This window comes from Geotrypetes seraphini, chromosome 3 (genome assembly GCF_902459505.1).
Source record: "Geotrypetes seraphini chromosome 3, aGeoSer1.1, whole genome shotgun sequence".
NCBI classification, from domain to species: Eukaryota; Metazoa; Chordata; class Amphibia; order Gymnophiona; family Dermophiidae; genus Geotrypetes; species Geotrypetes seraphini.
Genome location: NC_047086.1, coordinates 221086746 through 221107036, shown reverse-complemented (window position 1 = coordinate 221107036; position 20291 = coordinate 221086746). Strand labels below are relative to the sequence as shown.

General features: G+C 42.0%; 1 protein-coding gene across 3 annotated transcripts in view; it reads left to right on the top strand.

Annotated features, from left to right (window-relative positions):
* CACNB3 (calcium voltage-gated channel auxiliary subunit beta 3) overlaps nucleotides 1–11452 on the top strand; it is a 144985-nt gene extending 133533 nt beyond the window's left edge. For all 3 annotated transcript variants that reach the window (XM_033938798.1, XM_033938797.1, XM_033938796.1), the window contains exon 13: nucleotides 9884–11452. In XM_033938798.1, the coding sequence (XP_033794689.1) occupies nucleotides 9884–10198 (315 nt within the window). In that variant the 3' untranslated portion in view covers nucleotides 10199–11452. The remainder of the gene's footprint in view (nucleotides 1–9883) is intronic.
* Nucleotides 11453–20291: the final 8839 nt, after the last annotated feature.

Here is a 20291-nt window from a genome sequence, read left to right as displayed (position 1 = left end):
ATTATCTGTGTCACATTTTTTATAAAGGTTAGTACCAATAACATGTTTCATTTAACATATTGATATATATCACAGTAATGATAATAATAATAATAACAGCTTATATACCGCAATACCGTGAAGTTCTATGCGGTTTACAAAAGATTAAGCAAAGGTACAAATTGACTGACTTCAAGAGGGGAAGAAGAAAGAGAAGTAATTAGACAGGAAATTCATTGTTGAGGAGAAAAGTGATCAAAGGGACAGTAGGTCGCTATTGAGAGGAAAGAGATAAGTGGATCAGTTGTCAAGATGTTTTAGGAACAGGTGTGTTTTTAGACGTTTCCTAAATACCTCATAAGTAGAAGGCGAAAGTAATTATTCTAGGTCTTTACCCCATGATGCTGCTTGGTGTGAGAGAAGGAATTCATGGTGTTTTCTCAGTTTGCAACCTCTCACTGGGGGGGAAACAAAGTTGGAATGTGAACTTCTCTTGTGTCTGTTGGTTGAGAAGGAGAAAAGGTCAGTAATGTATTTGGGGGCAAGTCCGTGTAATGCTTTAAAGCAGAAACAGGCAAATTTGAACTTTACGCGTGCCTTCATCGGCAGCCAATGTAGCTGCCGATAGTAGGGTGTCACGTGGTCAAATTTTTTTAGTCCAAAGATTAGTCTGACTGCCGCATTCTGCAACAGTTGTAGGCGTCGCATATTTTTTGGGGAAATTGCCAAATAGGCGATGTTACAGTAGTTAAGCAGGCTTAGTACGAGGGATTGGACTAGGATTCTAAAAACCGATGTAACAAAATAAGCTTTAAGGGATCTGAGTTTCCAGAGAGTGAAAAATCCCTTTCTGATTAATGAATCTACTTGGTCTTTCATGGTTAGGCATTGATCCAGAGTTACACCTAGTATCTTTATGGAGGGCTGGATAGGGTAACTAAGGTTATTGATACAGAGGGGTGATTTAATGTCAAGTGGATGTGGTGAAGCAATGAAAAAAGTCATTTTATCTGAATTAAGTTTGAGCCTAAAGTTTGTCATCCATTGTTCCATCATGTTTATAGCTTCTGAAGCTTTGGGAATAGTTTCGGAGACAGAATTGGTGAATGGGATGATAATCGTAAAATCATCTGCATAACTAAATAGTTTTATCCCCAGCTGGGTTAGCTTCGTGCCCAGTGAGGACATGTAGACGTTGAAGAGCAATGGGGATAGTGGAGAGCCTTGGGGCACACCAGATGGATTGCTCCATGTGTCGGAAAGCTCATAATTAAAACGAACCTGATAGGTGCGGTATATAAGGAAGCCACGGAACCAGTTCAGCACCTTATCCCAGATACCAATGGCATCTAGGCATTGCAGCAGTTTCATGTGGTCCACTAGATCAAAGGCAGAACTCATATCGAATTGCATTATCAGGGCATTAAGGCCTTTACTAAACAGTAGGTGCAAATTGTCTAAGATAGCCGCAATTACTGTCTCTGTACTGAATAATGGCCTAAAACCAGATTGAGTTTCATGGAGGAGAGAGAATTGATCAAGATAACCCATCAGTTGGGTGTGAACCAATCCCTCCATAATTTTTATAATAAACGGAATGGAAGCTACCGGTCTATAGTTGGATATTAGGGCTGAGGATACTTTACGATTTTTTAGAATTGGGGTTATAATAATGTGACCATTATTAGAGAGGAACTTCCCATTGTTTAGGTTGTAAGCCAAGTATTGCATCAGTGATAATTTAAATTCTAAAGGTGCTGCTTTCATAATTTCTGGGGGGCATGAGTCCAGTGGCCTCATAAGTGGAATAGCCTAGAGCCTCTTTTCATCTAAATCCGTCCCTGCTTGTAAGGACATGCTAGGGGCCTAAAGTTTCTAGATTCTGTAAATGATTACTTCATGGAACATCTGGTTCTGGGACAGATGACAGGGGAAACTACTTAACATCTAGTCCTTAGTGGAACACAGGACCTAGTGCAAAGGACAATGGTGGTAGAACCACTTGGTAATAGTGACCATAATATAATCAAGTCTGACATAGAAGGAAGACAAAAGAAAATAATAAAAACTTCATTTTTATATACCGCAATACCACAAGTAGTTCAGAGCGGTTTACAGAGGAAGAGACTGTATACAGACAGCAATAATACAAAAAACTTTCAAAATTACATGTTAACATTAATTGAGTTTGTTTGGGAGTGTTTTAGGAATGCATCAAGGCAGAAGTGGAGTCTGAGAAATTTGTCAGAGATAAGTTTTAATTGACTTCCTGAAAGTTTGATAAGAAAGTACATTTTGAAATAAAGTTAGTTAAACGTTTGTTCCATTTGCCTGTTTGGAATGATAGTGTTCGATCAAGCATTTAATTCTAATAAGAAGATGATAAAACAAGGAGATAATATAGAAATAAACCCCTAAAAAGGACCAGTTGCCAGGGTCAAAAGTTTGCATAAGTTATAGACATTATTTAAAAATATTTTGGATACCCAGATAAAATATATTTCATGTGTTAAAAAGGTTGAAAGAAGAACAGACAATTAATTGCCAGTGTAGTTTAATTTTGAGGTAGATAAAGCAGTGAAGACCACAAGAGCATCTTTTAGAAAATGAAAAACATTTGTCTGAAGAAAACAGGAATGTAGATGATAAAGCAGACCCAGTGAGGCTTTGAAAAGAAGCTTGCCATGGAAGCAAAAACTAATGCTAAAACCTTTTTCAAAGAATATTTGAAACAAAAAACCCATGAGGGAATTTGTTGGACCACTAAACAACCAAGGGGCTAAAGTAGTACTTAGGAAGGATAAAGAAATAGTAGAAAAACTACGGGGAAGATTCTCTAATGTTCGCGATAAAATCCGATGGGCCACTATTGTAACAATTTCAAAAAGGCGAGTCATTCTTAAAAAATCATGAATGCAAATGAGGTTCACGGAGAGTCACTAAATTTGCATGTGCCCATTGCTGGTGAAAGCAATCGGCACATGCACAGAATACATCCACAAATTAAAAAAAAATAAATAAGACCCCCAAATTGAAGATCGGCAGGAGGCATGCCCACTTCCTCTAGCCGCCGCCATAAAGCGGGAGGACATAAGATAAACCTTGATAGGTGGTATATAAAACATCTAATAAACTTGAAACATCAAGCCCAGTAGCCCGTCCTCACGGTGGCCAATCCAGGTCAGTAGTACCTGGCAAAAACCCAAAGAGCAGCAACATTCCCTCCGGCCAGCAGGCCTGCCACTTCAAAATGGCAGGCCTTCCCATCCCCGAAGCATCCTGGGATGCACCGGGGGAGAGGCCTAAGCTCTGATTGGTCCAGGTTGCTTAAGGCCCCTTCTTTTCCTATTGTTCCTGCTCCTTGTCTTTCCCCACCCCACAGTTCCACTTCCTTTTAATCTGCAAATTAAGCACTGATTTAAGGCAACAAAGCAAATCACTATAAATTTAGAAGATTCAATCAAGCAATTGACAAGCTAAAGAACAACAAACAGTTATATTGTAACCTATAACTGAAAGCCTGTGTACCTAAATACTGGGGAGTGGTCAGTGTAATTGCCATATTGTAAAAGGGCTCCAGGGGTATTTCAGGAAAATATAAACTAGTGAGCTTAACATCTGTGCTGGACAAAACGAGAGGAACTATTCTGAAACAAACTACCAAACCTTCACCCCTCCACCCCAAAAATCTCCTATGTAGATTTACAATGATGATATATCAAGTGCATAAACTTATGACCACATACAGTATAGGTAGGCACAGCTTTAAATGAATGAATTCACATAGGTTTAGCAAAGTCAAGTCTTGCCTTACCAATTTATTAGCTTTTTTTGGAGGCATAAACAAACAAGTAGGTTTAAGGCAGTGGCGTAGCAAGGAGGTTAGCGCCCAGGACGGTGGCACCTGGCATCGCCTCACCATGCATCCCCCTCCCCCCACATACCTCTTGAAATATTTTCCAGTTCAAGTAGCATCTTCCACCTATTGCTCACAATGGCCTCAGCTCCCTTTTGATGTCACGTCCTGGTCCCATGACCAGGAAGTGACATCAGAAGGGAGCTGAGGCTAGCGCAAGCAGCAAGTGGAAGATGCTGCTCAGGCCAGCCAACATTTAAGGAGATATGCAGGGGGGCAAAGAGGAGAAGAGGCGCTGGTACCCCCCACAAAGATTGGGTCCGGAGTGGTCCACCCCCCCCTTACTATGCTACTGGGTAGAGGTAAGCTGGTTGATAATAGACTATTTGGGTTTTCAGAAGGCATTGGACAGGGCTCCTCAGGAAATTAAATGAAAAAGTAATGAGATAGGAGATAACATCCTTTTGTGGACTGCAAACTGGCTAAAAAGACAGCAAACAGAGAAGGAGTAAAAATGATCAGTTTCCACATAAAAGAGAGTCAACGATGGAATGCCTCAAGGGTCTATACTGGTACCAGTGCTGTTATCATATTTATAAATGATCGGGGAAAAGTGTGATCAGATTTCTAGATGTCATAAAAGAGCAAAGAATCTTGTAAAACTAGAAGACTAGGCATCTAAATGACAGATGAAATTTAATGTGGTCAGGTACAGACCTACATACTATACACAGGGAAAAAAAAATCCCAACTACATTTACAAAATGCTGGAGCTTTGTGTTATATCCAACAGTCAAGATAAAGATCATGGAGTCATTGTGAACAATATATTGAAATTTTGAGCCCAGCCATGCAGCAGCTGATAAAAAAAAAAAAAAAAAAAAAGCAAATAACATATTAGGGGTTATTTGAAAGTAAATGAAGGTCCCTGATGTGATTTCACCTTGAGTATTCTGTGCAGTTCTGGCTATCCTATTTCAAACAAGAGTACAGCACAGGGGTTTCCAAATCTTCCTTGGGGAAGAACCCCAGCCAGTCAGGTTTCCAGGATGTCCACAAAGAATATGCATGATATACAGTCATGTTTAAAAATTAGGACAACCCATGAAATATTCAGTTATTAAGAAATGTTCACATATCAATGTCAAATCATTTTTTAAAAATTTATCTCTGGAAAAGAAAGTGATATAATTGCAGGTAAACAACAAAAAATTTTCCTTGATTTATTCATAAAACAAAAGATATTCACAACAATGTGTATTCTAACCGAGGAATAAATTAGGACATCCCCACATATCCTCCCACTTAAAGTGGCTCAAATCATACATAGGTGTATCACATCAGGTGCACATGATTAGAACATCGTTATTCAGCATTTTGAAGGAGGTTTGCCCTACTTAAACCTCAGACATTTAGTTTGGTGTGCTCATGACTGCTGCAGTGAGAGTGAACACCATGGTGAGATCAAAAGAGCTGGCTGAGGCCTTCAGAAAGAAGATTGTAGCAGCTTATAAGTCTGGTAAGGGATTTAAAAGATCTCGAAAGAATTTGACATTAGTCATTCCACGGTCTGGAAAATAGTGTACATGTGGAGAACTTTCCAAACAACTGCCAACATGCCCAGGTCTGGCCATACAAGCAAGTTGACCTCTAGAGCAGACCACAAGATGCTAAAAGAAGTCTCCAAAAACCCTAAAATGTCATCACGGGACCTACAGCAGGCTCTTCTATTTATGTGAAGCTGCATGCCTCTATAATCAGAAAGAGACTGCACAAATTTAACTTGTATGGGAGGTGTGCAAGGAGGAAGTCTTTGCTCTCTAAGAGAAACATCAAAGCCAGACTGAAGTTTGCCAGAGAGAACGTAGACAAACACCAGGACTTCTGGAATAGTGTTCTATGGACAGATGAGTCTAAAATTGAATTATTTGGACACCAAAAAAGAGGAGATGTTTGGCGTACACCAAACAGGCAGACAGAAGAACACTTCACCTTGGAGTATAGACAGTCAAACAGAAAAAGCCTTGCCTTTTCTGTTTGACTGGCGTATACCAAATACAGGAAAATAACCTCATACCAACTGTGAAGCATGGAGGTGGAAGTGTCATGGCTTGGGGATGTTTTGCTGCAGCAGGACATGGCCAGCTCATCATAGAATCAACCATGAATTCTACTGTGTATCAGAGGGTGCTTGAGGACCATGTAAGAAAATTAAAGCTGAAGCGGAACTGGACCCTGCAACACAGTGACCCAAAACATACCAGTAAATTCACCAAGGACTGGCTGAAAACTAAGAAATGGAGAGTCCTGGAATGGCTGAATCAAAACCCTGATCTTGCTGAGATGCTGTGGGGTGATTTGAAACGGGCTGTACATGTAAGAAACCCCTCAAACATCTCACAGCTGAAAGAATTCTGCATTGAGGAGTGGACCAAACTTTCCTCAGACTGATGTCAGAGACTAGTAGATGGCTACAAGAAGTGTCTTACTGCAGTTATTTCAGCCAAAGGGGAACACTAGCTATTAGGGTGTCCTAATTTATTCCTCAGTTAGAATACACATTTTTGTGGATATCTTTTGTTTCATGAGTAAATCAAGGAAAATTTTGTTGTCTATCTGCAATTATATTACTTTCTTTTCCAGAGATAATAAAAAAAAAAGATTTAACATCGACATGTGAACATTTCTTAAGAAATAACTAAATATTTAATGGGGGTCTAATTTTTCACATGACTGTATATCTGCATACCAAAAAAGCAGTGTATGCAAATCTAACTTATGCTTATTCATTGTCGATATCATGGAAACCTGACTGGCTGGGATTCCCGTAGTATAGGTTTGGGAATCACTGGTATAGCAGAACTAGAAATGGATCAGAGAAGGGTGCCAAAAATTATAAATGGAATGGAATCAGTGGCGTAGCGAGGGGAGAGGCACCCTAAGCACATCTTGGTGGGGGCACCAGCACCTGTCCTCCTCTCTGCCCACCCATGTACCTCTTCAGATGAACTGAGCAAGGGTCATTGACGCCATTTGTGAAAGCTTCAGGTTTGAAAATAATTATACATGCAAAATGACACCAGCGCAAGGTTTTAAAAATTATAACCAAGATTTATTGAATTATTGTTTCTATTTTTCCATTATTAGATCAAAAGAACAGCATAATTGCTTACGTTGCGCTCATGGGAGATCATCATCGTGGCCAAAGGCTGGCCTTCTCACAATGGTCTCGTTTTCATATCTCATTTCATTCCATTATATAACTTTTGGTTTAGTGACATCATCAAGTTTGACGACCAATAACATTTCCCCAAAGAGGTGGTCTTAAAAGTTTAGACAAAGGAAAATAAATCCCTCCATGTTTTCATGTTTAAAGTTTAGAACTGTACATTTGATTTTTGAATTAACATTATAACATATTCAAAAGAATTCTATAATTATTAACATGGTGCTGAGAAATGCTCAACCTCTCCCTAAATTGACAGTAACTTTAGTCTGGAAGAGGAAAGCTGACAGCTTCATGGGCTTCCAATGCCCCCCCTTCCTATGCTGGAGACTGACTCTAATTACTTCCAGATGCTGCTGTAGGATTTCTTCCTTAGTGTTCTTTTTATAAACCATTTATATCACCACATATCACATTCAGGGGCCCCAAACATTCATAATTTCATTCATATCTTGGCCATTCATACTTCATACATTTTATATATCAGTTTAGAACACGTTATTTTCCTAGCCAGTCTAAAGCAAGCCCAGCTGGTGTTAATTAACACCACGAGGCTGGAAGCGGGAAAACTCAGAGAGGACAAAGAAGGCAGAAAACTAATCACTGGCACAAGATGGTGTCCAAACAGAGAACCCAAACTGGATTCCATGTAATCATGTAATCATGATTTCCACCATGATTTGGCTCAACAGCAAAGTACATACACAGATATTATTATGCTTTCCCTTATATTAATCCTTAGTGTGTTTTTCTCTGGCCTTAGCTACATTATATTCAAATTTTTATTCACCTGTTTTTCCGTACGCTTCTATTTGGGCGTGGTCCTTAACTAACACAGATGTTTGTCTAACTAGAATTACCCAGAATCATACGAAAAACTGGCCTTTTGTAGAAAACTTCACAAAAATACTGCACTATCATGCTCCGACATCCATTCCCATTTCCGTCCCATAACCAGCACGCTGGCCACGAGCCACGACTCAGAACGCGAGGAAGAGCTGAGGCCAGTGCAAGCAGCAGGGTAGAGATGCTGCTCACTGCCAGTAATCATTTGAAGAGGAACGACTGGGGGGGAGGGGCAGGGGAGGGATGGCTGAGGCAGGGAAGAGTGCCATCCTGGGCGCCTCTTCTAGCTAGCTATGCTGCTGGATGGAGGTTAAATAGGTTGGGGCTGTTCAACTTGGAAAGGAGACAACAAAGGAGATATTTTAGTTTATATAATCATGAGTGGGGTAAAATGATTAAATAGGAAATATTTAAACTGTTTAACCTTTCCAACAACACTAAAACAAGAGGACACTCCATCCAACAAACAAACAGCAGATTGAAAATAAACAGGCAGCATTTAATACTCCTTGTGGAATTCTGTGCAAAAAAACTGAAAATCTTGTGCACAATATTTTAAAATTCTGCAATGTTTATTTGTAGTGTTTTATCTAGGAATTCCCCAATCATAAGGCCTGAAATCCCTTCCTGCCTAGACTTCAGCCTCCTCCGTTCACTCTCTCATTCCAATTGTAGCTCTGTCTTCCCCTAAAATCCCAACAGGACTCATAATTCTGTCTACTTCTAGTCTTCTCCCCCATGCAATAACCCAACTTCTCATTCTTTCTCCTCACCTCCCCAGCTATCACTGTATCTTCTTTCCCTTCATGGCAAACCTTCTGCTCTCACCCCATGGCATATTCACTGCCCCCAATACATTCACTCCTTTGTCTCCAAATCATCACTTTACTCTGCTCCCAATCCCCCCCTCCCGGGCATATGACTTACTGCTTTACTCTACCCCTAATCACCTATTGCACTCACCTTTTTTTTTTTTTTGTTCCCTTCTCATTTTCAGCCACAGCAGTACCTCTGCTCACTCTCTTCCCTGTGAGCTCCTGTGGGAAGAAGGAAGTGACTTGCTGCATAATAGATCACTTCCTCCTCCTGTGCTGACATAGACCTAACTGTTTATGTGAAGTGTGGGATCACAATTCACATAAACAGTTGATATTTTTTGGCCAATTTCCAAACAGTGATCCATGCAAATGAGTTGAGTTGGATGTCTGCCCTAATCCTGCCCCACTAATCATTGGAAAACCAACTCAACACATGCGCAGAGAACCCGAACAGCTGAGCTGCAAGAGAAGCCCCAAAGCAGCCTCCTTCCAACCCCTCCCCCAATGGGTGCTTCTCTTGTCTCTCCTTCCACCCTCACCTCCCCATGGGTGTTTCTCTCTCTGTCTCAGTGGAATCCACGTGACCTCTCTCTCCATCTCCCTCCTCCCTGGCTGTTGCATTGAATCTTCGGGCAGCCCGGCAGCGGCAATAAGCTGAGCCTGCTACCGTCAGCATGACCTGGAAGTCACTTCTCTGCAACGACTTTCTGTTGTCACGTAAGCAGGCCTTGTAGAGAAGCAACTTCTGGGGCATGCCGACAGCAGCATGCTCACCTCATTGTCGCTGCCAGGCTAACCGAAGATTCAATGCAGCGGCCAGGGAGAAGGTAGGTGAGGGAGTTGGGAGAGCCAGCTAAACTCTGACAGACTCCCCCAATCTGAAAAACCCGACCAGACACTCGGACATTCCTCTGAAAAGAGGACATATCCAGGTTTTCCCGGACATATGGTAACCCTGTCCTGGAGGAAAAAATTTAGCCAAGTAGAGTGGGAAAGCCATCCCTTATCCCTTAGAATAAGCTATAAAGATTTTGAATTGCCTTTTAGGGTGGGTTTTGACCACTGTTGGAGATAGAATGCTGGGCTCAGTGAATCTTGTCTGATTCAACATGGCTTATGTTATGCATTTACATTCTCTCTTTGTACTTCTACTAACAGAACCAACAAGTAATGGGAGACAGGGTCGGCGAACACTCTCCACTGGAACGAGACAGTTTGATGCAGTCAGATGAAGCCAGTGAAACATCTCGCAAGACATGGACTGTCTCCTCGCAGCGAAGTTCTCATCACTTGGAGGATGAGTACCCTGATGCCTATCAAGACCTATACCAGCCCCATCGGCCCCACAACAGTGGGCTCCACAGCAGCAATGGGCATGACTCCCAAGATCGGCTGCTAGAGCGTGATTCTGAACAGAACCACAATGACAGGAACTGGCAACGGAACAGACCGTGGCCCAAGGACAATTACTGACAGAGATGCCCTCTAGTCCCAACACCTCACCCCCTCTTCCCCACCCTACCCGACATGCTGATCACAGAAGGAAGAGGCATGAATCGGGGACAAGACCATCATGACTCCCTGCACTTGCTTCCTTTCCTCTCCTCTTTACCTTCTGTGAAAGTGTAGGTGGGTTGCAGGGAGATAGTGGCCAGTCTTAGGCCAAAGAGGCATCTGTTTTTTTGCAGGTAAAGAAGAAGGGCAGAACGCAGAGTTCTTGGTAGGGATGATCTGATTCTTGACATTGCTGGAGAAGGCATGGATCCCACCTTGTGCTCTCCTGGCAGCATAGAGGTTAAGAGGAGGAAAAGCTTGGAAGTGTAAGCATTAACAAACTGAAATAAGCACAAAGGGATATTTATATAGGGAGTATTCCCACTGATAGCCATGCCCAGCACTACAGAGGATGTCATTTACTTTATTAGTTAGCTGCAGTGCCTGTTTTCACAGTTGTTAGAACATAGAACATTTCCAGAACTCAAGAATTTTGTTCAAAGCTTCATGTTTTGAAGACTCCAGAAAAAAAAAACCAGGAAGCAGAAGTTAAAAATGGTGAAAACTCCAACCAAAAGCTGGAGACTTGGAAGGTGCACGTACCTTTTTTTGTTTTTTTTAGGGGGATGGCTTAATGTTAGTGCAGGAGACGTGTGACATTGGACACTGGAGGTAAGGTCTCACTGTTCCTGCACATGAAGAATAACTGAATAGGGGGAAGGAGACCCACTGAAGGCCACACAAGGAGCCTCCACTGAAGCCATCATTTCAAATGTACAAAGACATTAATTATCCTTTACTGACAAAACAGCAGACTGGAACTAGTCCAGTCTATCTGTGGCCTATTGTTCCCGGTATATTCTGGGAAAGCACCTCATCTGTACTTTTCCCGCCCCCTTAACCCACACAGAGGTTTAGAGTTTGGTTTGGATACTTCAGGAGATGAAAACACGGGTCAATCAAACTGACAATCTCAAATCAAGCCCAGATTCACCAGTTTGCTGTATTCATGGGGTGGGTGCTAGTGGAGGATTTATATCTGCTCCTAAGCTTAATCGGATTGGACTGAGCTGACAGCACAGCTGCATACACTAATGCCGACACTCTCCCTGCTCCCCAAGAGGCTTTTATACACCTTTATGTAGAAATTGAAAATAGCAGTGGTGGCATTCTAAATGCATTCCGTTCTTCCTTTTATGTATCATCTAAGTAAGAAAAAATTTGTAAAAAGTTGCCTGATTTTAGTTCTTAATATGTATGCTATGTAGAGGTAAAAAAAAATATCCAAATGTATATCACTCCATGATCTAAACATACATAAGTAGTAAGTTTGCCTTCCCACTTTTTCCAGAAATGTTCCCATCGTTCAGCCTCACTGGAAAACTACTGGGCATGGTGGGCTGAATCACTATCCACAGTGCCTGGATCTCTGGTTTGAGTAGTTCAGGATTACGTAAGCACTTTAATTTTCCAGCTCAATCGTTATCTTTATCTTCTGGTCAACACTTTCTGTATTATATGTGCTGGTGGAACACACATTCTGCCACTGGCCACAGCTTTTTGAAAAAGAAACGAAACTAGAACAAAGAGCCAAAACCTTCACACTACGAAAGGGCTTCATACAACAGCCATTGCCTTCTAAATTCAACAGAGCACAAGATATGGAAGAGAACACAAACCTGTAGAGGTACAAGTCTTAACTTGCTTAGTTAAAAGACGCTCGCAGGAACAGCCCTTCTGCTTTAAAAGCACCACCAGGCACGGGGACTGCACAAACTCCACGCTCCTACCTATACAATGTCACATAGCTAAGATAAATCTCCAGCGTCATCTTTAACCCATTATAAGAATACTGAAATACGCATCATCCATGGTGAGGCCTCACTTGGAGTACTGCGTTCAATTCTGGAGACCACACTACCGTAAGGACATGCTGAGGATCGAGTCAGTTCAGCGAATGGCCACCAAGATGGTCTCGGGGCTCAAGGATCTAACGTATGAAGAAAGACTAAAAAAGTTGCGGCTGTATTCACTTGAGGAACGAAGAGAGAGGGGAGACATGATTGAAACGTTCAAGTACATCACGGGTCGCATCGAGTCGGAAGATAATATTTTCTGTCTCGTGGGTCCCTCGACCACCAGAGGGCATCCGCTGAAAATCAGGGGAGGGAAGTTTCATAGCGACTCCAGAAAGTACTTCTTCACCGAAAGAGTGGTGGATCAGTGGAACAGACTCCCACTGCAGGTAATAGAGACCAGCAATGTGACGGATTTCAAGAGAAAATGGGATGCTCACGTGGATCTTTAAGGGAGTAAATTCAGGGGGGGTGGATAATTGGCAGGGGCAGACTCGATGGGCTATGGCCCTTTTCTGCCACCATTTTCTATGTTTCTATCCATTTGAGCAATGTGAGCAGCTGGAAAGCTTTCTGAGACACATCCTTTTCTTTCCCGCCTTTTTTTTCAAACAGCATATCACATTTTTACTCTCCTCAGTCTCATCCATCCCAATTGTACAGAGCAAAATCCACACCTGGCATGTTTTTAGATCTTGAACAGTTTGCACTGAGGTCAAAATGATGTTACTTAGGAATTAAAACCACGTGCACTTACAGTATGTAGCCAATAAGCTGTGTATACATGGAAAAACAAACCACCATTCCTGTATGGTTTCAGCAGCCTTCTAACCCCAGGAAATGGCTCAGAAAAGCTGTAGAAACATGAGCCTCAGGCGAGAGGCTTTCTCCTGGCAAATTGTCTCTCTTTTTTTTTTTAATTCACCTGTTCCTTGTTTTCTGAAGTGTTCAAATATTGGTGCAATTCTTGTTTTTTTTTTAATATTAAAAAAAGAGAAAACCTAAGATATCTAAACAATCAGGAGCCAACACTTTCTCTGTTGGGGTGTGGCTCTTTTATTATTATTTTTTTTTAAGAGGGCAGTAGCAAGGAAGAAGATGCAACACAGGGAGAACTATTTATAACCCAAGCTCTATACCTACTAATTATTTCTATAGCGCTACTAGTGTAATTCCATGCCCTTTCTGGGTGTCATGGCATGACTTCCTATTTCATGTAACTTCTTGCAAATCCTTCAGGATTTCTTCATTCCCATCCTGGCCTTTATATTGGGGGTGTGAGTTTGAAAATGAGGTTCAGACTATTGCCAGCATGGAGTTTGGATGGCAAGAGAGGCTGTAGGGATACTGGTAACTCCAGCTAATGGCTTTCTGGTGGCTGCTACTTGTAATCCTAAGAAGATTAGTTAGGTGCCATCGACTCGTGCTTGAGTCCTAGCGACTTGACCAGTGTAACTCAGCTGTTATGTTATGTTATTGGTAGGTCCTGTGAGGTGGCAGAGGCACCTGTACAAGTTAAAATTAGAACTTGTAATAGAAAGATAGAAAATATCGGCTTAGCCATGCCCCCTTCTGCAGTCCTCAAATACACATACAGTACACTCTTATGACCTGTAGGACATGGACCCCACTTACTCAAAAGGTTTCCACATCAATAAATTAGGATAAAGGCACTAATCAATAGGGCACTCTACATTATTTTCCCAGACAGGTATAGGAAAAGCAATATGTCAAAACCTATATATGTTTCTTATACTACGCATACAGGCTTTCCTTGTTAACTTTCATGAAAGTAAGCACGTTGTATCTGTCTCATCGCCTTCTTTTCTCCCTGTCCTACATATGCTGCCTATTCATTTCAAGGCTTTTAAGAAAACCACCTTCCTAATCCTAACAGCTGAATGAATAAATAATACAATAGCATTAGCATAAAAGAATATTAAATAAAGACACACCCTTGGCCCAGAAATGCATCAACAGTACAACCGAGAGCACACCACACAAACAAAATAAGCAGAGCTACCAACCTCAGTCCATAGGAAACAGCCAACTCTTCCATTTCTTCCAGAGTATTACTGCACTTATTTAGATTTCTCTTGCATTTTTTCAGTGGCAAGTTACATTCAGGAGCTCTATATCTCCCTGTCACCAGAACATTCACAGACTTTTAAGTTTGTGCCTGAGGCAGTGGAGGGTTAAGTAATTTGTTCAAAATCACAAGAAGCGTCAGTTCTCTGCCTGGTGCTCTAACCACTAGGCAACTCCTCCACTCCTGGATATTTGAGAATTTAGCATTCCATAAGAGGGGGGTGCCACTACAGACAATGCTCCAGATCTAATCCATAGCCTTCAAACCTCTTCAAAAAATAAAATATTGAAGCACCCCCCATCACTGTGCAATTAGAGGATTCCTGCTTAGCTTAGAGCAGGGGTTTCAAGGTCCCTCCTCGAGGACTGCAATCCAGTCAGGTTTCCAGGATTTCCCCAATGAATATGCATGAGATCTATTTGCATGCACTGCTTTCATTGTATGCTAATAGATCTCATGCATATTCATTGGGGAAATCCTGAAAACCCAACTGGATTGCGGCCCTCGAGGAGGGACTTTGACACCCCTGACTTAGAGGGAACAGTGCAAAAGATCCTCAAACACATACAACTCTGCTCAGTTTCACTTCAACATTCACACTTGTCTTCACAGCATTCATAACAGAGATGCTCAGATATGTTCTGGCAGTAAGGGGACTAGGGTATTTTATTCTTAACTGGATGAGGTGCATCTCCAAACAAACCGTAATGGTGAGCATGTACACTGTCGCACTCCATTCTTTTTTCCCCCCCAGTCTATTGTCAAATACACCTCAGTGGCCTTTTATGCAACTGAATTGGACCAGGGACTACTTGTAAGACATATTCCATAACATCAGCAAGATATATTTCATGTATTTGACTAGTTGAGTCATAATACCATGTCTTCAACAGCGAATGTACAATTGAAGAAGAAGAAAAAAAAAAAAAGAGAGAGAGAACATGTGGCTCCACCCCTTGTTCACAGCCCATTCTTCCATTAACCCCAAACAAACCTCATCTCTTCTTCCCTGAGCTCAGGGCCATGCCTAGAGGGCCTCTGAGTATGCACAGATGTAATGCGATGTCGCATCCGTGCATGCTCTGCAGCCCTCCAGACATGGCCCTAAGCTCTTGTCAGAGAAACTGCTGGGCTTTTGAAATCTGTGTAGACACCCATCCAGTCCTTTGAAAAGAGGACACGCCCAGGCAAATCTGGACATCTGCTGACCCTAATCATATTAAAAAGAGGGATTGGAAAGCCGTTCTAAATTAAATAACCCACTTCCTCTCCAGTGAGTGCTATAGCTCATCTAGCTATAGCAGGTGTTAACATCCATCTGTGCTTGGAATCTGAACATCAGTGCCAGCGATGTGTGTGAACACACCGAGAAAAACTAAGATAAAATTGAGACCTACCTGCTAATTTCCTTCCTTGAGTCTTACCAGGCCAGTACAGATGAGTGGGTTAGGCCCCCTGCCAGCAGATTGAGAAAAATAAATAGGGAATTTCCCTCTCTCAATATAGTGCTATTTGATTAATCATCATAGTGTTATACAGAATCAGTAATTTATTACACAGAAAATACAAACATGAAATAAACCAAGAACAAGGGAAACAATATTTCCAATAAGCTATCCTTATTCCCCCCTCCCCCTACAAAGTTGGTAGAGCTAAAGCTCCAGTTAGTATTGTATAACAAATCTCCATGAGCAACAGTAACACAGACTTTTAGGCAACTGCCACTCTAAGAGAATTATAAAGACCAAATGCCCAAACTGCAAAGTTGAAGAATGTTGAGATAAAGAAAAAAGTACATTGTAAGTAAGTAAGGTTGGGTGGGGGTCTTTTCCTCTAAGAAATTTTGTATGAGAGAAGGAGAGCTGTGACTTATTAGGAGCGGCTAAGAAAAAAACTGATTTCACAGGGGCGGAGCTGTGAAAGGCAGGCGACCCTGCACATGCTCAGTACGCAAAAGCTCTAGGGGAGAGCACCGACACAGGATCAGTCTAGGACTTCATCAAGTGTGGCTGTATCTCCCCTGCTTGTCTCCAAAGAACTATAAAGATTATCAGCAGCAAATGGTCGATTGCCTTTTGAATCACCTGGCCCAACAATGGCCATGGTGGAAACACAGGAGAAGAGCTGTAGACCATGGCTGTGTCCAGGCTTCTATGCTTGTGCATCCCATCTCCTTCTAATGAAAGACCACCACCTCTGTCTTGGTATTTCAGTGACTGGCCATTAGGAAAAACTGATGACCCCTAGTTTCTCAGCATTCTTGCAAAGATCTCATTAATGAAATTAGACCATTGCTTGATGGAATGCCTATCACCAACTTCTGAAGACAGAGAATACTGGTGCTGCACGATCCCTCACAAAAGGCAGAGCTCACATCTGCTAGATGAGGGGCATATCACATCTGGTGGACATAAAAGAATAATGAAGCCTATGGAGAATTTGATTTGGGTAGGAAATCCCAGGGCCCATTAGGACCCTCTTGATAACTGGGTGCTGCTGAACCTGCCCAGCCTTCATTCTGCCATTGTCTCACCATGTGGCATTTTCTGCAACAATGGCTTCACTCTGCATAGTCAAGTGATATATCAAACCCAGACTAGACACTTCTGCTGCTGCTACAAGTTATACCCTCCCTCTGCAGCAGCAACTGACACATAGCCGCTTCCTCCCCCCTTCCACAAATAGCTCGTACTCTGATTCATTTCAACCATTAGCTGGGAGGTCTCGTACAGCCTGCCTCTCTGACCCATCTTGGATATATCAATGGTAACGGTTCTGATGATAGTAGAAGCTTCCCTTTTAGTTTGAAGCTCTCAACAGCTCCTCTGCCTTTTCTTTTTAAAACTTATATAAAATTCCATTTGCAAAAAAACAGTCCTCAAGGGGATTATTAATAACTGCTCAGGAATTTGGCCAATGGCCCTTCTTGGTCAGGGCTTTACATTGGCCTTAAAGCCCAGGGAAATCTGCCAGAAATCAATAACATAAACAGGGGTTTTCAACTTAGTTCTTGGAAAAACCAAGTCAATCTCATTTTCAAAATATCCACAAAGAATATGCATGACATAAATTTGCATTCCCTGACTCCATTGTATGCAAATTTATCTAATGCATATTCATTCTGAGTATTCTGAAAGACTAGCTGAGTGGATACTGAGGACTGGGTTGAGAACCACTGACCTAGAGGGATCTCCCTATGGTGTATTAGAAAATAAGTTCTTCCTGACATGTCCAAAAGTCCTTTAGCCTTGATAAATGGAGAAAATGGAATCCTCCTCACCTTCTGTCCCCTCAGGCCACTTTCCTAGAGTGCTGGCATTAAAAACAATTAGCACTGGACTAGTGCAGATGTTAATGTGTGCAGAATGTTCTGAAGGCTCAAGCGCAGGTATCAGCATGTGAGCCAAAAGATGGCCACAAATTGTATTTAAATGTATTAAAATGGATATTAATGAGGTTACTTGATATTCTCGCCTAATGCTCAAACAACGGTGCAGAAAAAAAATTGCTGGCCTTAACGCTGAAAACTTACTACAAAGCTCAGGGGGTGGTGTTGAAAGTTTCAAGGACAGGATTTCTTTTGAATTTCTAAAATTAAATGGATGGTTTTGTGTTGTTTTGGAAGCCGAAGGAAGCCCAAGCAACCTCTTAAATGCTGACAGCGAGAAAGAAACATGTGCACGAGTTCGAACAAAGGCAAAAGTGAAAGAACACACTGGTGCATGGTAAATTTTTAAAAGGCTCATATTTAAAAGCGCAGAATGCCATTGACACAAGCTTTGCATTTCTGGCTTTGCCTGGGCACACATGCACAAGAGCTGCATTTACCTCAAAATATTTCTGTGCATGCACCAGACACTCTCCCCTCCCCTTGCATTCCGTTTACTAGTGCACATAATATTTGAATGCCATTTTCTTTGACAATTGGAGAGCTAAGCTTCTATGCTGTTCTTGTGCTAAGGAGCTTGCATTTTTGGCTTTAGCCTTGGGGCCCTAGACAGCTGCACCAGACCAGATCAAACATCTGTACTGTCTGCTGAAGACAGAGAAATATTCCCACTTCATCAAGTGGAAGCGTACATTCTTTAGGAGGATGATATCAACTTCAGTATTTTTTTCCTTTCTTTATCTGCTGGTAGGGGGCGTAACCCACTCATCTGGACTGGTCTGTTACTAATAAGGAATTTATATTGATTGCCACAATAATCTGCAGTGGGGCTCTGCACAAACTAGAGCAAGAGCAGAAGGGTTGTGTATCAGACAATAACAATAGCAGCTGAGTTACACCGATGTTGGCTGCAGACGGCTGAAATATTTGACCTTTGGTCTGGCCCTCTCTGTACTGGGTTATAAGGGCAGGACATGATCATCCACCCCCAAGAGCCCCCCCACTCTTCTGACCTCATATAATGGCTGAGAACCCCCCCCCCACCCCAATACCTTTTGCATTGCACTAGGTGTTGTGAATAAACAGTAGGGTAGAGTTCTTGCCTGTTTTTAAACTATGATTTTTCTTTTTTTTTCATTTTGTCTGATCTAATTTTGTTTTCTCTCTCTCTTCATTTTCCTGTCAATAACTTGGCATTCCTTACCACTTTTGCTTTCAAGTAAATCAATTTGTCTGGTAGGCCCTGAAAAATGCTATATCAAGAACTAGGGTTACCAGATTTCTTCCTTTTAAAAAAAAGGAACATGTAGCCCCACCCCATTATGCCCCCAGCTCCATGTGCACATGAACCTTGTCTATCCCCCCCCACACCGAACTCGGGGCAGCATCAGCCCATTGCATCCGCACATGCTCAGAGGCCTACAGACGCGGCACTGAGCTCAAGACTTTCCAAAACCCGGACAAACTGCCGGGTTTTGGAAATCCATCCAGGCACCTGGACAGTCTTCTAAAAAGAGGACATCTGGTAACCCTATCAAGAGCCAATAAACAAGCAAACATTGTTCCTTCAACACAGTAGAACTGCCCCAATTCTGTGCCCTTCAGATCTTGCTACTGCCCCCTAATGCCAAGGTGCCGATATGTACTCTGCACTGGCACAAGTATTAATGTTTGCCTTGTACATCCAGGATGTTCCAAGAAATTTCACAGGGATCTAAAATATTAAAAATGTACACTTTAAAAGACAATAAAAATGTGAATATTTTTTCTGTGTTACAAATCATTTACCTGCTTCAGCGAGAACAAAAGCATGAGACCTTTTCTGTGCAAGAGCTGCATGGCACTTATTTCTCTTGCTCCAATAGAGGTTATTACTTCTACCAGCTGGCCTGCCTGTTTCTCTTCTTTTATGTATTTTATCTCTGTACATGGGCCAATAACCTGGGTATTCAGGCTCTTACTTCTACAGAATAAAAATAAATAAAAGTTCAATGACAACAACCCATGTCTTTTCTCAGAAACCAGCTCAGTTTACTCTTCCTGCCTAAGAATGTAAAGTATTAGAGACTTAAGTCTTTCCAGATGTTGTCCTCTACATATTAACATAGTAGATGATGGCAGATAAAGACTTGTACAGTCTATCCAGTCTGCCCAAGATAAACTCATAGCATAAGGTATGATGTGATACTACATATGCATACTTGATCTTGATTTGTCCTTGCCATTTTCAGGGCACAGATCATAGAAGTCTGCCCAGCACTGGCTTTGCTTCTCAATTACTGGTGTTGCCATCTAATCACCACTAAGCTTGTTTGGTTCCACAAAACTTAGGGCTAGATTCACTAAGCCCAAGGATCCAATCCGATCCGTGGGTGATTTGAGGCCGGGCGACCGATTCTCAACGCGCCCGCATGCAAAGTAGGCCACACCCCTCACCGACTACACGGATCGCTAGAGCGATCCTAACACATGCGCAGACCATATTCTTTGCCTGTAGATGGTGTGCGCATGCGTCCAGAGCTGGAAACTTTTTTTTACTACTTTGCAAGCCGGTGGTTTTAACCTGCTTTAAACCTACAGGTTAAAACCACAGGCTCAAACTGCGGGGAAGGGCGAGCAGGAGCGGCAAGAGGAGAGTCAGGGCAGAGAGCAGTTATGAAGTGTGCTAAAGGGGCAAGAAAATATTGATCATGGATATAAAAGGAAGACACTATAGCTGCAGCTGGAAAGACAAAACTA